The sequence below is a fragment of the Telmatherina bonti genome (assembly GCF_933228915.1).
Source record: "Telmatherina bonti genome assembly, chromosome: 8".
In the NCBI taxonomy this organism is placed as follows: Eukaryota; Metazoa; Chordata; class Actinopteri; order Atheriniformes; family Telmatherinidae; genus Telmatherina; species Telmatherina bonti.
In genome coordinates, this window is record NC_136626.1 from 15,549,029 (window position 1) to 15,570,397 (window position 21,369).

The 21,369-nt window shown below is 37.8% G+C and overlaps 1 protein-coding gene across 1 annotated transcript; it reads right to left on the reverse strand.

The window, feature by feature from the left end:
* Positions 1–236: 236 nt before the first annotated feature.
* cUnh1orf210 (chromosome Un C1orf210 homolog) lies at positions 237–1,109 on the reverse strand (the record flags this gene model as incomplete). The annotated part of the gene is made up of 3 exons (XM_079245586.1): positions 237–433; positions 657–848; positions 1,058–1,109. The coding sequence occupies 3 exons, from the start codon at positions 1,107–1,109 to the stop codon at positions 237–239; spliced, it is 441 nt and encodes a 146-aa protein (XP_079101712.1).
* Positions 1,110–21,369: the final 20,260 nt, after the last annotated feature.

The following is a 21,369-nucleotide window of genomic DNA, read 5'->3' on the forward strand; positions in this document are numbered from 1 at the left end:
AAAAAAAAAACACTATTTAATGTCCATATGTTTTATATATATATATATATATATATATATATATATATATATGTGTGTGTGTGTGTGTGTGTCTAAATCACTTCTCACCAGGTATGCATTCTGTAAAAGAAAACTTTGACAAAACAAAATGAAAAAAGGAGTGGTGCTGGTGGCTCAGGGTTTCATGACTTGTCCAGTAACTCTTCAGCAGAAGGTGATGTGTAAAGATGCTGCTACTAAGTGATGGAAAATTCAATATCTTCCATTTCCTCCTCTGTGTCCCCATCTATGTCATCTGCTGCTCTCTCAGCCCTGGCTCTCTCACCGGCTGTGATGTAATTGTCCTCAATGAAGCCATCATCATCATCTTCACTCACAGGTGGGAGACTGCGAGGCCCATGGCCCCCACGTATGTCAAACTCCACCTCCAAGCCTGAAGGCAAAAAAAACATGAAGTGATTAAAAGTGGGTTCAGTGTGTCATTCTGCCTGAGAAGATCAGCAGACTTGGTTGTAAAAGTGGAAAGCAGAAAAAAAAACCCACTCTTTTATGCTAATCTGTGTTTCTGATCACCCATCAATGTTAATACGGTAAATCATAAACATATTATGCCAAAAGCTAACATTTTATGCAGATTTGGGGGATAAAATGCAAACCTGATGCTCCACTCTGGCTGACAGCATCCGCTTCCCTCAGCCTTGTGTGTCTGTAGCTGGCCAGGTAGCGCCTTAACATCTGGCATTTAGCCAACAGAGCAATGAGAAGGGAAACAGAGATGGCTGTGACCAGGACGGCCACCAAGAACTCCCAGTTGTGACCAGTGTTCCCTGATGGGGTTGTTGTGGTGTCTGTAAAAGTGTCACAAAAACATCACATTTTGTGGCGTCATTTTTAAGTAGCGCACCTATAGCATCACAATTCTCAAAGTAAACTTAATATAAATGTAATCCAGGTTAAAAAAAACAAAAAACAAACATCTTGTTGGATGTTGAGTGTTTTGTATCTTTGGAAGAGAACAAACTCAGTTTGACTGAATGAAAAAAAAAAGTACTCTTACCATTTGTAGTGATTGGTCGTAGTGTAGTCGTCTCATTTACTGATGATTCCATCTGGCTTTGCTCTTATTGTGGATATCTCGCTTATGGAGAGTTTTTTTTAAGTTTGCTCCTTCTAAATGTAATCTGTTTTATGCTTAAAGAGTATCATCAACTTCTCTTCAACAGATTGTGTGTGTATATCCCACACAGTATATGTCACATTCTTTCTACAAGATCCAGGAGATCCTTGATTTCATGCTTTTCACCCTTTTCACCAGCTGGTTTTTGTTATATTCAGAGGGTAAAAGCGTAATTGCACTTGCAGGAGATGTTGCAGGACAGGCATCTCCCCAGATGAGGGAGGTAGTTGTATGTAAGATTTCTGTTGGCCAGAAGGAAGCTGAGCCTTCAGAGCTCCACTAGGTGGCAAGATTGAACGACCATCTGTGCCAACACAAAGGTGACTTCAAGGTGAAATATTAGGCAGTTCCTCTTGTACCAGACTGGTTGATCTGTTCAAAAAGTAGGAGAAAGAAGAAAAAACTTAGATTAGCATCAGTCTTATCACACAGTTGTCTAGTAAGATGTCTAACAATAGAAGACAAAAGAAAAAATCTTCAGTTTTTTAGGTTTTCAGCAAACCTGCAGCATTCCTTCGCCACATCAAGCAAGAAATTTGTTCGACTTTTCTCTGCCATTACATGCATGTTTCATAAGTGAGCCACACAGAAAGAACATTAACAAGCAAATGACCTAAATATTCCACTTGGTATCTATAAAAAGTGAGTTTGTCATCATGAAAAGAAAACGACAAGATAATCCCTTGATTCCAAAAGTCATTATTGAATGCGAGCTGTCAGAAGCTCATCAACAGCAAGAAAAGTGTGTTGCAAACAGGAAGTCCCACGTTAAGTAGAGCATTCTTTGTTGGGGTAGCTGATACAAAGTACTGGGAACGACACAAATTTGTGGATGTTGTGAATGTGTAAAAGAACCTGACTGAGAGTTTCTCCGCTTGATTGATGCTCAAACGCAAATAAAAGAAAGGCTACTGGCTTTGTTTGTTTGTGACACGATTGAAAATGTAACTTTACATAAAGGCAGTGCAGAAAGAAAAGACAAATGGAAAAATGACTGCATTCAGGGACTTTTCTTTGATTTGGTTTGCTTCGCCCAAACCCAGAAACAAGAGGACAGCTAGATTAGGTTTGATGAAAGACTAAACTCCCTCCAGGATCTGAAATTAAAAACATCATCTTGTATCCTGTTTGTCTTATTCATACTGAGAAAATACACACAAACAGACAACAACAAAAAATTCAAACTTTTTCAGTGTGTATTAAACAAACAAGACATGTGGGCTTTGTTTCCCCCAAACAGAGCCAACATAAAGCCAGACTATATTTTGTTGAAATCTAATCTAACCGTCTGACAGATGCAGCATCATACTTACAGAAAAGACACTATTAATTCTGTTATGAATGGCCATGGTTTACAAGGATCCAACAAGCCGGTGCTGCACTTTCATGTGCGCTGTGCAAGAGCTGGCGCTATAATGTTGATGGTGTTCTAAATGCAAATTTAAACCAGTCATTCACATGCTCAAACTTGAAGGAAAAGGGATCTTTATGTAAAGGTATTTGCAAATTTGTCAAGGTATTTGCATGCCTGAGCCTATGGGACTGCATCCTGTTTTTACTCCACAATGCAGCTTCAAAATCCAGTCAGACAAGATTATCCATGCTGCTCTCAGTTATGCTCTATGATATTCGGCATGCATCGCTAGCACCCATATTTGCACTCTGTTGACCTGGATATTTGATTGTAGGATACCAATGGGTCAAGCCGCTAAAGTAGTTTGTTTTTAAAGGAACAGTTTTTAATATATTCTTTATAAGTACAATTTCTCATTGAAAGTTATGCTCTGAATACCAATATAATGTTGCCAGAATTTATATTCAACTAAATCTCACACTGCCTCTCACTAACTTGCTTTTATCTCTAATAGTGTGTAATGTGATATGCTGCATGCTGTATGGGAAATATGAACAAACAAGTGTGACAGAAAAATTGCATTTGTAAAAGTGGAAGTCTAAAATATAATTATTTAAACTCAGATTAAGTACCAGAGATGGAATAATAAAAAGAGAGGATATACAAAGAATGTAGTTCAAGCAAAAGACCAGGATGTCATACCAAAGTTCAATAATTGTGTTTTTCAGACTGATCATCATAAGAACCTGTTGTCAACTTTGTAGTTTGTTTACAAGAAGCGTTAATGTTTTGACATGTCTGTTAATCCAAACAATAATTTTCTTAAACAACGCCTATAGAACCCGACGGTGAAAGAGCGCAGCACTAAAAGCAGCAGTCTTGCAGATAAATCACAAGGTGAAACTAAAGCCCCTTCTGCTGACTTCCACTAAAATCTACCTTTTATTATGAATAGGAAAGACCATATTTATAGTTCTGCATCATATGGTCAAAATTAAATTATAAACATAAAGGTAGGCACATTTCAGACTAAACACGTGAGGGCTTGAGGAGGTTTATGGACACTGGGGAGCTCACAGAGCAACACTACACCTTCATGGGCTTTTTCTCTGGTTTCATGGAAATGTTGAGTAAAGAAACAGACAACCAGCTGTGGAAACGGCCATTTAAATTATATTGTAGTTTATTACTAAGATGGGATGTTTATTTTTATATAGTAATATACCAATGTACTTGTATACTGTCCATAGTTCATGTAGTTTAAAAATTACATTAAATATTTTAATAGTAATTCGAGATATGAAAATATCTTTTCTTCTTACATCTTCTCATGATGTGTGCACACATTAAAAACTGCTGAGATGGTTGCATCCATGGCTGAAAACCTGATACTTTCTTTTTGTTTTTAAATAAAACACTTACTGACCAAAGCTCAGCAGCTAACAGGAGCGCTAACTTGTGAATGAAACAGAAAAAATTGTTATTTTTATGACTTTTTTTCTTGTCAAGAAACACTGGATATGTTTGTCTTCACCCTGGCTGGCAGCTCACACACTCCTTGTGTTGTAATAATTTCTGTCATTTAGAAATAACTTTTTTTTCAGAACCTTCTTTCAGAAGTCGGATGGTGGATAGATGAATGACATCTCTGCATTAGTCTGCTGGCTCATCCCTCAGAGTCTGTGCTAGTAATGTAGAAACAAACATATTTTATTGTGGTAATCTTGTCTGAATAACCCACATAAGCTCATCTTGATGTGAAAGAAAGTGTTTGAAAAAAAAGGTTTTTGTGGGACATCTAACCCCCCCAGAAAAACAATGTCCTTTAGCTTTTGTTTAGTTTGATCTAATCATTTAGTTCCTACAGTGGGCTGATGAAAGTGAGAGAAAAAGAAGGAAAGAAATGGTTCAGACTTTCTAAAAGTGACTTGTCAAATACTTTTATGTATTTCCTGTATTCAATTTATGATTCCTTTCAGTCTTTTAAAATGAAATTGTTGCTTTCTTGGGCATGTTAAAAGATTTCTGCACAACGGGTTCACTTTGGCGGCCCTGAGGTGATTTTTCACAGCAGGACGAGTCCGGCTGTTTCAGTGCCTGCCATAAGGCGTTTTCTCCTTCATCTTTAGCTATTCTCTCCAGCGCTGTTAGCTGTAAACACGCCAAGACGACTGCCTTTATCTCTTCCTGTTCTGTCCTCACATTGGCAGAGCAGAACAAAATATATACACCAAGCAGAGCAGGGCGAGGAGACAGAAATATGCGATTCAGATGTTTTTATACTTTAGTTTATGCTTGTGTCTGACTCTCAATGTTTAAAAGTCTACATTTGCATATTTTTCTGCATTTGTCTTCAGTTGATTAACATTATCAAAGCTAGAAGGCTGTTTGTCTTACTCATACGTTCTTGCATTGCCTCAAATTGTAAATCGAGTGTCTGTTAATATACTATGGCCAGAGGGTTAAGGAATATGTCATCAAACTGAATTAATTATGAAAGTTTTTATTCTTCTCATAGAGAGTGAGAGCTTTAACACCACACAAACACACAACTAATCAATCGACTGCTTTTCAAATAATGCATTTGTTGTTTTTGAGTATACATCAAGTTCTTTCCCTGGCTGCAATAATTACAGATCTTCATACTTTACAGATATTCCCAAGCAGTGCTATTGTTGACCCTCAGCCCAACAAGCCAACGTGCAGCATGTGACCCTCCCTTTTTCCCTTTTATCCTTCTGCCAAGTTTTGTGTTTTCTCTTGCTTTGAAAAGTGCGGAGGAGTTGGGCCGTTCCATTGTTTGTCAAGGATAATCACCATAAGATCTAATTGAGCAGTGGATTACAATCAGCAAAGACATTGTTTATGAGAATGATTATTAAAGTCAGATAGTGTAAACGGCTGTGTGAACACTACACCCCTGGAAAAATCTTTAATGTACTGTTTCATGTACTGTATTTTTCTTCTTTTTTTATTCAGTAGGCTCGTGATATAATATGTAAGGTGCCTTCAAATGTTTGGTTTTTGCCTTTCAGTCACAAAGCAATGGCCAAGATGCAACAACAACAACAAGATGGCAAAAAGAAAAAAAAAAAAGGCACACATGTTGGTGCTAATAAACACACATTTTAGCATGCACCATGACCATATATTAATGTTTAAAGCTAAGTTTTAGTACATGGCTGTTTTAAATCTAAATGTTTGCTTTTAAAGAACAAGATATTGAACAATTGTGCTCCTGTGTGCGTTTGCTATTAAAGGTGTGCTTTTGTTTGTGGTGATAACAGTTGGGTGCTGACCATATGCACTGTCTGTTTAATGTTGTCCTCATTTGTATAAAAAGCCTTTATAAGATTGTATCTGGTGCAAAAAAATGTTAATGATTGTAATGCTTTATTATTTTTTCTTTTAAATGAGCATTTAATCATTGACATAAATCCCACACATGAACTTAAAAAGGTAAATAATACACTTTGTCTGTGGTTAATCTGTAGACATGACCTGCAAACTTTGTTCACATGAACTAATATGAATGTTTAGAACAGCTTTTTTTCTGTAACTAAATAGAACCAAGTAGCTTTCACTTGGCTGGCAATGTCTGTTTTAACATCTAGCTGTTGTTTGCTGATTGCTCTCATAGCACACACACAACCTGACCATGGAGTAGTAAATGTGACAGTTTTACAAAACCTAGTTGTGGATGAAACACATGCAGAATTTAGGGATGTAGATACATTTTGTTGTTGCTGCATATTTAATGTCAAATGACATTTTTCTACAACTAAACAATCTCTTGCTGCTGCGACTTGCCTCTGAGAGCCGGTGCAGTTAACTAAAAAGTAAACACTTCCACTGATTCAGCATTTTGTAACAGCGGTGAAAAAAAAAATGGGGAAACTATTTCTGCTGTTGTTCTATCGCAGTTGTCGTGTAAATCAGGATTTCACATCTGATTTGCAGTTTAATTTTCAGCTTTTTTTTCTTTTTTTTTTTTTTACTAAAATTACAAGTAAATCCAAGTGTATATCAGCAATAATGTGCCTGAGCATGAGTAATAACTTTCTGTCTCTACCTGTAACTTTTAACTATGACCCAGTCTGCAGAATATACCGTCTACCTCTCAGTAGAAGCTCCTTATTCAAGTCTTACCTGGTCACCTGTGTGTGAAAATCCCTGTGGCTTCAGAGTTCTCTTGCCTTGTGTCTGTCCACACATTTCACACCAACCTTAACATTTCTTTTGCTTTGTCTGTGACATGGAGAACATGTTGTGCAAAGGTTGAATGAGGTGTGCTCTGCAGCTGCTTCCCAGAAGGGCAAGTTAATGACTAACGTTTGTAACTAAGGTGTGCTCCCTCCCGCCTCCTGTTGCCTGGCCCTGTCCAATGATACAGCAGACCTGGTCAGAGGTAGTGTTGTCACTCAGCAGCACCAAACCAGGAAGAATGGTTATATAACATTTAAACATCACTCTATCTTATGCTTTGGCTTTTAATTGTCTGATTATTTAGAAGTGAGGCTATAATCTATCAATCTAAGATATTTAGCAAGTGTTAGTGTAGATAACAACTTTAGTGAGCAACAAAAGTAATCTGGTATTAGATTTGCTCCTTTAGCATTCTCTAGTGGGCGTGTATTTGTAGTTTATCGTCTCTGGTGCCAAATCCATCCCTATTAATCTGCAACATAAACCTTTTTCTCAGCTTAAACGAAACAGGAAATTTGACAAGATAAATGTGCAGCAACAAGGAGTTTGTTTATGAAAGATTTACGGCTTAGTGGGGAGAAAAGACCTCTGAGGACTCAGAAAGGAAAAGCGAGGTGACCCTGAAAACAATAGGGCCACTTCCTGGCCACCCTGCATCTTTGCATCTCACTCTCTTACTCTTCCTCCTACCCTCTTAATGTTCCAGGATGCTTCAGCTGCTTGTCTTGGGGAAAATGGCAGAGACACAGATGAGTTGAGACTGTAAAATGATAACTCAGCATCACCTCAAAGATGCAAGAGGGGTTTTCCAGAACAGATAAGCTCTTGTCGATTTATACTCAAGATATTGTTAATAGCACAGAGCAAAACATTGATAAGAACATGACAGAAGGAGTTTCATGATGTCATGTTGAGTCTTTTTTTTTTTTTTTTTTTTTTTTACAGATTTATATGGCCATTTGGCTGCATCAGAAACAGGATTACCAACTTTGAGGTTGGAAAATAGCTGCTTTTATAACAAGCAGACAAGTAGAAAAATCATTGTGAGAGATAAGACAAATAAAAGTGCAGGATTTATTCAGCTCTTATATGGTGGCTGTTTGTTTCTACACTAAATACAATGATTTTATTGCATTTTTATCATTACATTACAAAATTAAACATTAAAAAACAAAATGCAGAACTCAAACATAAGTTTTCTCCAATCATACCATATGCAGTAGGGCTGGGACGATGTGTTTTTCTCACGATTTGATTTTTAATGATTTCTTTGGGTGCTGATTCGATTTACCGATAAATAATCTTTAGTTTGCTTTTTAAACAGCAAACCATGTGAAAATGTAGCATAATGGCCAAGTCCTATATTACGAGCTACATTTCCCAAACAAAACAAATCAACTGTGTGTCAGGTTTTAAGATTTATTCAGCAGCACCATGTCTGAACCAGCTGTTTGAAATTATACTCTTGTTTCAAAATCTTGAGCTGCACATAAAAGTGCTGGTTTGAGTGTCTGTTGGCTTGCTGCTACCATATGTTTGGCTGTTAGCTCTCCATTTACTTCAGAATGGCGTCTTGCTAGGTGGGCAGTGACGTTAGTCATGTTATCGCTGTATGCGACGTGCAGCTCTGGTTATCCCCTCAAAGCAAAAAAAAAAAAAAAAGCATGTCCTAAAGCACCTAAAATGTGATGTTGGAGGATTTATCTCTGCACATTTTTGCAGATTGGTCACCATTCTCCATCTCCTATTTAAGTCAAAGAGATAAGTTTCGCCCCCTGCTGGAAAAAAGCGACAACTTCTTTTCCATTTGGCATCAAAACAAATTAACATTTAAAAATAAAAAAAACAAAATGATTTTTGACCAAAAAAAAAAGATATCAACATTGTAAAACAAAAAGTCCCTACTTTTATGTGAAATGATTTTTTTCTCCCACCCTTAATATTCAACAAGTTCATGATTGGCAGTGTAATTGTCCATATTTCCACTAAGCTGAGTTCTTATTTAACTAAATTAAGCATTTCCAAAGTAAGGTTCTCATCATTACTCTTCATCCTCTGACAGGTCTATACATTTCACAAAAGTTATAAATGCCCCCCTCGCCCTTTTCAAATGTTTCCTGCTCCCCTACCAGTATATAGGTTAGTTTCTCTAAAGGAAATTATATTAACATTTCAAGCGACACACTGGTTTTTAAACAGCTGTACCCTTTAGTGTAAAGCCCTAAAATAAGAAGAAAAAGAATAAAAACAAATAACAAAAATGAAACTTGGGACCAATTGGGATTCCCTTGGGGATCCTCTTTTCCATCATTATCTAAACCTCTAGCCAGAATGATTGAATGCACTGCTAAATATAATGAAAAAATCCCCTCTTCTTTTCATTACACTGTGAGCTGCAATGCAGCTTAGTTCCCACTCTTCTCCAGATAGATCTATGTTCAGATCACCCCTCCATATACAATCAGGGAATAATTTGAGTCTTCTGACAACTTAGACTGTTGTAAATTGTAGACTACAAAGATTGGCACCTTTGTTTAAGTTATCCTTAGGTACTATTTCCTCCAAGTTGCATTTCACAAGTTTTTTTAAAACAATTTTTCTGAGACAATCTAACAAAGTTTCAAATATGGGGATGTTTAAAATAGTGTTTTTATTTACATTGTGGTTGTATGGGGATGTTTACGGTGGCCAAATAATACAAAAATGTAAAGCAGTGACCTTGAAATTCAAACAAAATACTGGACTACAAATACAACTGTTAAATAGGCGGTGATGGGGGGGAGTGCTCTCCCCTACTTTTGCTATCATGTTTATTCTTTGTCCAATAGTTGAAGTGCTGGGGGTCTGAGGTCATGGACGTTTCTTTGGGGAAGATGGGAAAACCTTACAAGGTCCTTTAAGAGGGGGAAATAACACCACGTGCCATGCTGAACATAACAATGGGCAGTTGCGCTTGAGGAGGAAAAGCTATGTGACAAACAAGCCCGCCACTGAGCATTAGGGACACAAAGGAGACCGTCTGCGGCTGGCTGGTGGGATTGCCTGCTTTTCTACTATCTGTCCTCACACAAATTTACATGCGGAGAATGATCTAAGTGTTTCACATTTTTCACATTTTGCGAGTCCATATGTGGCTTCCATCTGGAACAGGATAATGCAGGAGAGGATTTTTACACATCTGCTTTAAATCTGTAGATCTATGAATAAAACTGCAGCATTGTTATTCAAACTCTTATCTCATACTCACTTTTACACTTAATGTGTGTTAGAGGCCTAATTTAATTAATCAAAGGGGCTTACGCGGGCCATTTTGCACACAACTTCTGTCTTTTTCTTCTTTTTATCTTCCACCGAGCTGCTTCTATGACCCATTTTCTCCTCCGAGGTTGTTTAAGTTTCATCTAATTGAATCTAATAAAAGACTTTCATGACTTTATGTGCTCAGTGGTGTAGCATAACAGACCTCAGTCACTGGCACTAGCATGCAAAGTACAGAGTCTGTTTGACTTGATCTCCTGCCACCTCAATACTCCATACACACAGGAGAAATGGATACTATCCATGTTGGCTTTACAGTTTCTCTCTTTGATGGTTGAGTGAGTAATTATTTTATTTTCATCCAGGTGAATAATTAATGCTTCTTTAAACATTCTCCATATGTAAAACATAAAACCGGATACTTTTTGTTTAAGAATCCAGGTCCATGTGAATTACTTAAAGGCTTCATCTTTGATGAAAGGGACCTATCCTAATGGTGTGTGTGCCAGTCAGTACTTGTTCTCTGACTTTACTGTTTGCTTTGGATGCCGTAATTGTTTGAATATACAACAGTGCAAGAACAATATATAAGGATATTCTAACCAGTAAGTTAAACAATAAATCTCCCCAGAAGTACAGAAACACTTCCACTGTGCTGCCTCCTAACTTTGGGAGATTTGGAGTGGTCAGGGTCACCGCACTTATAATAAGCTTCAACTACATGCCCTAATACTTTTAAATTGCTGTAAGCCTGTTAATGTGAAATCTGAGAGTGGTCACTGAGAGATCACAGCAGGTTGCAGTGTTGTGGAGTCTTTTGTTTTCGTTTTTACTGCAATCTTTTTAGTATTTGAAAAAGAACTTTACGACACTAAAATGCAGGAGGATTTCAGGAACTAACTTCTGTTTTTTTTAGCACCATAATACCATTTTATCATTGATCTCAAATGTCTTTATTCTTAATTTCACTTCTGTACTTTTTTTTAGTTGAGGCCTCTTGTTTATTTAAAGCTACTTTTTCTTTTCTTTTTCTTTTTTAACTTGTATTGTCATCATGACACCAGAAATATGCTCTGGCTGCCTTTCTACAGAGAACAAATTTGCTTCTGCCAAGAGGAGCTTAATGGAGAAAATAAGGGTCCCCCTGACACTTGATTATTGTTCTTTATTTTGGATATTGCTAAGGGACATTTCATTGGACCTGACAAAGGAAAAAAAGGCGAGGGGGCTGGGGTTGGGGGCATGAGGAGAAGGACTCAAGGAGACAAAAGACAACCACAACAGCTGTTCAAGCAAAGCAGAAACGCAGCGATGACACCAGTCATGAAACCTAACGGCCTCTTTAAGAAAACAAAGCAGACAATCATTGGAAGTCCCTCTTAGATCACACATTTTAAAGATTCAACATTTGAATCATTCTTAGCAAAACACAGTTAGCTTTTTAAACTGTATTTAAGACAATTTAAGGCTGAATAAATGCTAACTATCTTTTACGTTCTGATGAATGAAAGTAGCAGACATAGAAATGTGTGTATTATAATACCTGCTGTGGAAACAGTGAAAACTGTTCTATTTTTAAAGCAAACATCAAGGCCAATACAATAAAGGACTTTCTTGGACTTTCCTGCATACAAAACCAACCAACTCTGCTACAAGAAGGGAATTTCCTATAAAGGCATATTCTGCATTTGGAAGCACCACTGCAGTCAGAGCAACACTATTGCATGTAATTAAATGTACTTAAACAAGTTTCCTCTGTAACGGGTGCACAAATGTTTTGGCACCAGCTACCATCCAGCCCTGACCTGTTGGGTCCCTTCTCCTCTCTATAGTTGATGGGAACAAGAACCTATGGCCTCCAGAGCAGTGCGACCATGTCTGAGTGTATGTCTGTGTGTGTTTGTCTGTGTTTGTTGAACAAGCTATCAGGCAGGAGCTGAGAGCCTCCACTTCCACCCCCACAGGCCTTTTCCTGCCTGGAGGGTGATTCCTGCCCCTGCGCTCCCTCCACTTCCTTCACACACATATCAGCCTCCAGCAGCCGTACCTCTTCCTGAATTTGGTTCTCCTATGGACACTGCGGACAACGAACAACAGCTCATCCATCTCTTTCTTTGCTTTCTTAAACTATCACCTACAATTCTCCCTGGCCTACTATATCATTTCAGCTTATCACCTTATATCATTTACTTGGGTGAAACATTGTGAAATTGTGCCTCTGAGGCTTTAGCTACCATATTCCCGGTGCACACTTGCATAAAATCTTGCCTTTCTGCACAACACTCTCAGGGTATTATTTAACTTCCTCCAAAATGCCTTTAATGTTCCAGAAACATGTTCGCTGTATTTCATACCACTCCCTTTCCACAATGTCCTTGATACCCTCCTTCCAATGGGACAGATGGGATTTCTGTTATTGGATTGTAGCTCTTCACTCTTTCATAATAAACTAAATTCAACAGAATTTGGGTTTAATTTGATTAAGTTGTATTATTATTTTATTGAATTTGACTTTTTTTTTTTTTACAAAGAGCTCTGATAAAATCATTCAAGTTGTTGTAGTATAAATAAACTCAATAAGACTGAAACAATAACAGTCATGAAATAATCTGCTTACTTATGATAATGGCTAAAACAAACTCAGATATAAAGCTGCTGTATATTTATATTACCTTCAGATTCTTTAAATTTTTCACACTATGTATTGTTTCAGACTTATCCAATAAACACTCATCTTTCCCTCTTTTTTTTTCTTTTTTCAGTTTTTGGAGATGTTTTCTACATATCACATCTGCACAAAAACCTCTTTCCTGTTTTTGCAGTTTGACTGGAGTTATTTGGAAGGGTCCAGAACTAACCATATAAAATTTCACAGCTAATGATTAATGCCTGAGAAAGAAAGAAAATATTTTCCATGCATCCAAGTTTGCGTGAAGGCAGAGATTCTGGATGCAATAATGCAAATGATTAGCCTCCAAACAAGGCAGTTTCCATCTCTTTGAAAGGAAGTAAGTTGGGAAACATAATCTCTATTATTAGATCTGGTAAACAGCCAACCTCGCTCAGACAGATAAGCAGTAATCGTTTTGTCACCACATCTGAGATCCATAGCTTAATGTGAAAGTGGGAGGACGACCTTCAGAGCAGTTTGTCAACAGTCCGGTAAAACTGGTGAGATTTGAGAATTAGTTTCAGCTAAAAAAAAACTCTATTTGCAAAATTATGTGACTGTGTACAAATGAAATATCCCTGTGAAATAAATCAAATGAATAAATATTGGCCGAACAGCCTTTGAGTGTTTTGTCTGAATGACCAGGAGCAAAATTCTTCAATTTATTGAAACATAGAATCAAATATTTTGAACCCCCCCCCCCCCCCCCCCCCCCCCCCCCCCCCCCCCCCCCATTATGAATGTGGAAGAAAGAGGCTCACTGCATCTCTGAATTAATGTAATGAGTATAGTGAAGGTGACGAGGAAGAACTAACATGAAAGTTAGAGTAAAAGGTGCAGAAAAATAAAGAACACTGAGACTTGAAAGTTTTCCAGAGAACAAACAAAATTCAAGTCGGGTGGAGTTTTGTTGTTTCAATAAAAGGAAGACACAAAGCCAAGAAAGTCCAGGAGTTACTTTAGGGGAAATTCAGTGAAAATCCTGGAGTGAACCAGCTGAGTTCTGAATGTGAACCCAGTGGATCACCTCCTGGGAGAACTAAAAAAATGTCTGCGCACTGACACTCCCCATGCAACCTTGTTTCCTGTCAGGAAAAATGAGACAAGGTTATGAATACTCACTTCAGCTGTATTTTATCTTTTATTCTCCAAGAAATCTAAATTTTTTTTTTTCACAAAACATGAAATGATTTATTAACTATGCAGTCTTTTTTTTTCTTTTTCCTGTATTGTTCAAATTATGACTGAACCAGAAACAAAGGATAGAGCCTTCCTTAGACCAGCTGACATGCAAAAGTAATTGCGGTTTAGTTTCTCAGCATATGTTACATTTGTGTTTATCTTTTTAAACATGACAGGGGGAGAAAGTCTAAACCTTTTTGTCAAAAATAGTACCCCCTCTCCTCCCACAAATCAAGGTTGGCTTGCAGGCGGTCACATCATCCTGTGCAGTGTGATGCTTAACCGAACCTTTTTAAACAGAGTCCACAGGCCGACTCCACACAGTTATGATTACAACTTCCTCTGTCTGATCCAGAGGCTTTCCATAACAGCCTTAATGAGTTGCCAGAAAGTGGGTACAACGCTTCTACCTGTGCAGTATCAGCAGAGGCTGGAACATCAACATCCTGACACATTGTATGGTATCAGACTGATAGGTCACTATGTGCTCTGCATCTGGGGATGAATTATGGTCGCTGTAGCCCCATTCTCAGAGCCCCAGCCTCCCCCCAGAAGGCAGACTATGAGAATGTGGTTGCTTTTGGGTCACTCAGCCTCAGTTTTGGACCATGTTTTCTTTCCAGTGTGGGGCAAATGAATGTACCAGAAACCATGTTTGAGTACAGCTATCTTGCACATTTTTTGTTCATGTTACTTTGTACCATCCCTGCACACATGATCAGAAAAAAGTGGGTTACTTATGGGTAAAACTGGTAATGGATAAAACAAACATTGTGGTAATGGAAGGACATTGTGTGTTTTAAAGTTAATTTCTTACACTTATATTTAATCACACATTGTCATAAATCATTAATAAAGAGTGAACCTATCTCACCCTGTCATACAACAGCACTTTGTAAATGTCGCAACATGATCGAGCTATTTGATAGTTTTAAACATTTTTCAGCCTCATTACCCAGGATTATGATTGACATGACACGAAATGCTCCTTGGTTTCATCATTCTGAGAATCTGGATGAAACATACCAAGCTAAACCAAACTGTGTCAATGAGCTTCGGTGAAAACAAAGCATGCAAACTTTACATTCCATTCAAGGCCTGTGCTCCTTCGCACACAGGTTAAAAATTGACACTGGAAACATTAACTTAAGTGAAGCAATTTATACGTGAGCTCCAAGTGTATGTAGAAGCAGTTCAAACTAGAGCTGCATAAGTGTTTTAGGGACATGTTAATTCACTTTTTGAAGTGCAATGCAAGACAATGCAATACAGTCTTGGACTGTAAAAGGTCAGATAAAAGTGATATTTAGTTCTGAGGTGCAATAATTTGTTTGTTTGGTTCAATTAAAGGCAGGGCGATGACTACCTGAAGAGAAAAAAAAAATCCACAATTATAGATTTCAGATAAAGAGCCAGAGGAGATAGCTATGGTGGTGTTGGACATTAAAGTTTTGGACACTTTTCTTAATCCACAGAGAATAATACTGAGCAGTTTTTCTCAGTATTATAATTGATGTTGCCAGAGAGCAAAGAGTATGAACATTTTTCTTCAGGAAAGACTAAATGAAATTAAATGAAATGAAAAATACTTTATTAATCCCCAAAGGGAAATTCAATATTGTAGTATATAATAATAATTCATTTGAGGAGGTCTTGTTCCGGAGGCTGATGGCTCCTGGCAGAAATGATCTTCTGTATCTTTCAGTCTAGCATCGGACCTGAAGAAGCCTCTCACTGAACACACTTTGTTGTTTCATCACTGTGTTGTGGAGACGGTGTGAAGAATCCTCCATCATCTTCATCAGCTTGTGCAGCATACTTCTTTGGACAATCAGCTCCAGCGGCTCCAGTGTTACTCCAAGCACAGAACCAGCTTTCTTGATCAGTTTGTTGATTCTCTTCAAGTCTCTGGTTCTGATGCTATTACCCCAGCAGATGCTGCAAAGCTGACTGCACTCTCCACAACAGACTTATAGAAGATATGCAACATCTTGGTGCAGACATTAAACCATCTCAGCTTCCTTAAGAAGTACAGTCTGCTCTGACCTTTCTTGTAGATGTAGTCAGTGTTGCATTTCCAGTCCAGTTTGTTGTCCAGCTGAACTCCAAGGTACTTGTATTTCTCCACCACCTCCACCTCCTCTCCCAGGATGGAAACAGTGCTTTGTTTATTCTTGTTCCTCCTGAAGTCAACAATCATCTCTTTTGTTTTGCTGGTATTTAATATAAGATGATTGTCACCGCACCATTTAACAAACTGACTGACCAGTTCTCTGTACTCTGCTTCTTGTCCATCCCTGATACACCCCACAACTGCAGAGTCATCAGAGTATGGCATCGTCTGCAAACTTTCCACAATAGGATAGAATGCAAATGTTGAATAAACATCCTCTGAGTTTCTGTCAGGTGTTGTGATGAATAATTTGAAAAGCAATCATTCACAGACCACTCTTGGACATTGTTGCTATAAAATAAGTCATGTCTATTGATGACAATGTTACTTTAACACAAGCCACACAAGTGTTAAATCCCTGCTACAGCATTTAATGATCCATCTATCTTTCATCCTCTTCCTGGAGAAGATAACATGGTAGCTAAGTCAGAACCATTTCAGTTCCAAGTTATTACCTGTGTTTCAGAAAGACCAGTGAATATTCTGCATGTTAGCATGGTTTTTTTTTTTTTTTTTTTTTTTTTTTTTTTTTTTTTAACAGTTACAGATATTTTCTACAACCTCCTATTGATGTTAATAGCCTTTTGTTAATTGGTTTCACTGAAGCAGGAGTATGTGGATGGAAATATTATCCCTGCTGTGTAATGGTGAGTCTGCTTTATTGCTTGATATTAACTATCAAGTTAATGTCTTTATAAGTGTATTATAATTGTGATGAGATTGCCTCTGGAGCCAGAGGAAATTGGAGGCATTGAAAGGAAGTTTTCCTGTCATTGGAAACCTAAACCTCAATCAGAAATATCTTGTATTTCTACCTCTTAAGGGACAAAGTCTTTTGAGTGTGTGTGTATATGTGAAAAGCTAAGGAATATTGATGATTGACTGCACATCTTTGAACACATGTTCAGGTAAAATAATCCATAAATACTAATCATTAATCCATTGACTTTTTTCCTTATGCTCATCCTGTTCACTTTACTTTTACCTCTGTCAAATAATTTCCATCACTTCATGTGCTGATCCATCTGCTTGAAACTTTTTTCCTAAAGGTTACCTAAATGGCAGTTCTTCTCAGTGAGAAAGTATCCAGTGGAAAGTAGCAGGAAACATGTGAGAGCAAAGGAAGTAACAAGCGAACAAAGGTTGGGATCTCAGTTGTCATGATCAGAGCACAATTGTGCTTTCATGTCTTTTAGCCAAGGAGCTGGTTGAATGTTTCCACACATTTCTGCAGCTGCCTCATACAGATGTACTCATATAATGGCATTGCCATGCTTCGGTTTTGGTTGACATATGTTTGGTACTGGTCAAAAAGTGTATTAATGTGCTGTTTGTTTTTTGGTATTTGCATAAGCTCTCCTGTCCAGATACTACTGTTCAACACATGATTGCCCTGTAATGCATCTGATGGAGATGAGCAAAGCTGCCTGTGTGTAGTTGTGTTTGCACATTTGTTTTAGCATAATGGTTGTTACTAATTTCCATTTTACTTCACATTTTCAAATAAATAGTAATAATGATAATGTTTTAAAAATGATGTCTTTGTCTATATTCATCATATATATCTAGAAACCTAATATTAATGATAACAGCAGTTTATGTACTCAGTCTGTCATATGTGATCAGACCGGAAACTCAGTTTTATTGAAGAAACTCATTCTATCAATATTTTTTTTCTTTTTTCCATAGACATAATGTCCTTGGTGTTGGTTTGTCTGTCTGTCTGTCTATTGGCAACTTAACTCAAAATGTTATGGCTGGATTTTTAGGGAAATGTCAATGACATAAGGAACAAGGGATGAGACTTTGGAGGTGATCTGGATCATTGTCTGGATCCGGGGATTTATTCAAGGATTCTTTACTATTGAGAGATAATAATTTTGCCATTACAGCTTCTAACTAAATTGAGTTGCAAGATGATGTCATGGTAGATGTTAAGTATGCTAACAGCTAACCAAGAGTGCCACCATGACAGAGACAGAAAATGCACATTTTTCAATAACTTGAAGACTATAACCATTTGCTTCATCATGGAATCTGAAGGTGAGATCCCAGGGTCAAGAAGTCTAAATTAGATTTGGCTTCTATCCTGATGGTGGAAAGAGATAGTGATATTAGCTAGCTGGAGTACTGGCATGGGATAACTTGGAAGACTGTTGGGTCTTTTGGAGGTTTTTTCAGGAAGGCCATAGTTGATGGCTTGGCAGATATTGATGCTCTCTGAGTGGTTAATGTTCATCCTGGTGTACCAACAGTCAAAGCAGCAAAGTGAGTCCTTTTTCATTTAAGCTGTTTACTGACATTCATGTTTCTCAGCCTGAAACTATTTTACTTCTTCCGCCAGGTGTGTTGGCACATTGTCTTGAACACAGATGAAACAATTTTTCCACATCTGTCTCCGCATCCTTTTAAATCCATCCAGGGAATCTTGAGAATGGCTTGAGTAAAGTAGACACGTTTTTCATTTGATGTGCAGTGATTGCACTAATTTACTAAGCTCAGCACAACTTTCTAAAGTGATGCATCCCATAGAGGTAATTATTTTTTCTTGTGTTGTTTGTTTATGTTTTTGTATTTGTGTATTTTGCTATTGGGCCGGACTAACCCATTAAACCAGAAACATGAGAAGCAGAAACTGTGAGAGAGTCTATTTCTAGCTATAGTGTTATTATTACCTAAACCAAATCATTTTATGCCTAAAGCCGATCAGTTAGTTTGATTTGACAATGATTCAAGATTGTTTTGACACTTTTAACTTTCAACTTGACACTGAGGGTTTTGTCAAAATACAGACTTGTCATCTGCAATACATCATATACAGTCGGAACTTTTTTTCATTTCCATTTTTAGTTTCATTTAACGGTTTAGATGGTCATATCTATGTAGTTTTTACAAAATTCTTTGCAGATATTTCTGCAGCTTTTTCCCTTTGTGGTTGTGTGACTGAATAAAGTTGATCTTTAAGACTAACTTGAATTTATTTAATTGATAATGAGCCCCCTGGACAGTCTTATAAGAGCAACTTAAAGCAAAGTCAGAATGAAAGCACCATTAAAAACATTATGCAAATACAGCTGCTTGAATGCATTAATAATACTTAAATGTACTTTTTTAATATGTAAGTGGTTCCTTTAGTCCAAGAAAGTATTGCTCAAGTATCAAGAGCCTAACTTTTCTGACTTGTAAAATCTATTTGTGCACGTGGGAATGTGCAAGATCTGTTCTCAGTGGGAAATATAGTTGGGATAATGTTGTGTAAAATGGTCAGTGTGTCACCATGTACTGTTAGGAAACATTGTTTAAAATAGCTGTTGACAGATACACTACATAATAGTGTAAACACAATCAAAACTCACATAGAAAGAGCACTGGGCAGCCATCAGTCTGTTATAGCGCTTTATCTCTGAGGAAATCCAACTTGGTATGATAGAGTTATCTAAAATCTACTAATAATTTTCAAAGATGTTTTATCTCAGAATTTGTCTATTTGTCTTTCATCCAAATTAATTTACTTATCCTTTCCTGCACAGACTCTCATCTGCGCTTTCAAGGACATATGTCCTCTCTCTCTAACACCCTGTGATCCATAAGTGATCCATTCTTTATCAGTCAGCCTCAACTATGTTAGGATGTAGGTCAGGGATTAGTTACTGCAGTTGAAGAATAATCAAGAGGGACTGGTTCGGGGCCTCAAGAGGTGTGGGTGACACCTTTGCTTTGAATCCCAGGGTCTAGCAGACTCGGTGCGTGTGGAGCCAGGCCAGCTCGCCACACAATGAAGGGAAATGGGATTTTAATACAAACTTTCTCACAAAGTCTCTTAGACCTCCCACTTCTGGTACTATAGTTTTACTTCCAGACACTTTTAGCTGCACCGTCAACACCTCCTTCCCAACCACAACAACCTCAACAAAATGTCAGAACCACTAAAAACACATCTACAAATGTGCTACAGTCAACTTATCGCTTGACATGGGTAGAATAGGATTTCCAAAAGCTGACCACAAACAATTTTCTGAATGAAGAGAGTGACATTTGAATTTTAGGGTAAAATAAATTGCTGCAGGTGATAAGCCTGCTGTTGTACAGTTAATGACATCAAGCTGTCTGATAAAACAATGAAACTGAAGCCCATTATGGTTATGCAGCAAGTTTTTAAAAACACTAAAAACCACTAAATCTAAGATAACCTAAATTATCTAATAAATATTGGCTCATGCATTTACAGTTGCGGTCAAAATTATTCATCCCCCCCACTGCCAATTAGGCTTTTTGGCAAAAATGTACAAACTAACAGCTGTTTGCAATAAACAACTCAAACAAGGACCATTTAAAAGCTCAGCACAACATATATGAGTGGTTTCTTTGGATTCAAAGGAAAATACTGCTTTTGATGACCACTGCAGTCTCAGACATACTTAATCCCCTGAATAGCTCCCACAAGAGCACATGCAATCAAGGTTTTCATTCGTTGCATCAGGTGTTTTTGAGATGGAACAAGTGAAATACCTAGATTATTGATGGATTCCATGTTAGAGATGCAAAGTCAAGACAGCTGTCCAAAACTTTCAGAGGAGAGATCATTGCTTTGCATAAACAAGGAAAAGGATACAAACAGATAACCAAGGCACTGAATGTTCCCAGTTGGAAGCACCGTTCACAACTTTCTCATTTGAGGAACAGTGACTAGACTACCTGGATGTGGCAGTAAGAGGAAGCTATCAGTGGCTGCTACCACATTCCAGAAGAGACAGGTGGTCAAAAATCCTCGGCTGACTCCAAAAGACTTGCAGCAAGACTTTTTGGCGGCAGGCACTGAGGTTTCAGTTTCCACAGTAAGGTGTACATAACATAATGGAGGGCTCCATGCCCAAACTCCAAGACGTACACCACTACTGACCCAAAAGCACAAGAAAAGTTGTCTCCAATTTACTCAACACTACATAAATAAGCCAAAGAGGTTTGGGGATGATGTTCTGTGGGGCAATAAAAAAAAAAAAAAAAGACTGGAAGTTTTCTGACCTATGGATCAACAGTATGTCTCTCTCTGAGGAAGCTGAAACTTGGGCATCACCGGACCTTCCAACAGGACAACAATCCCAAGCATATCTCAAAACCCATCAAAGCTTGGTTGTTAAAGAAGTCCTGGAAGATAATAGTGGGCATCACAGTTGTCGGATTTAAACTCCAGTGAAAATCTTTGGTGGGATTTGAAAAAAAGCAGCTGCAGCATGCAAATCCAAGAACTGTACTGTACTGGACCCCCGAGGAATTTCCACAGAAACATTGCCAGAAGCTGGAGTCTGACTATTCATCACATTAGCAGCAGGTCGTAAAAGCAAAAGGAT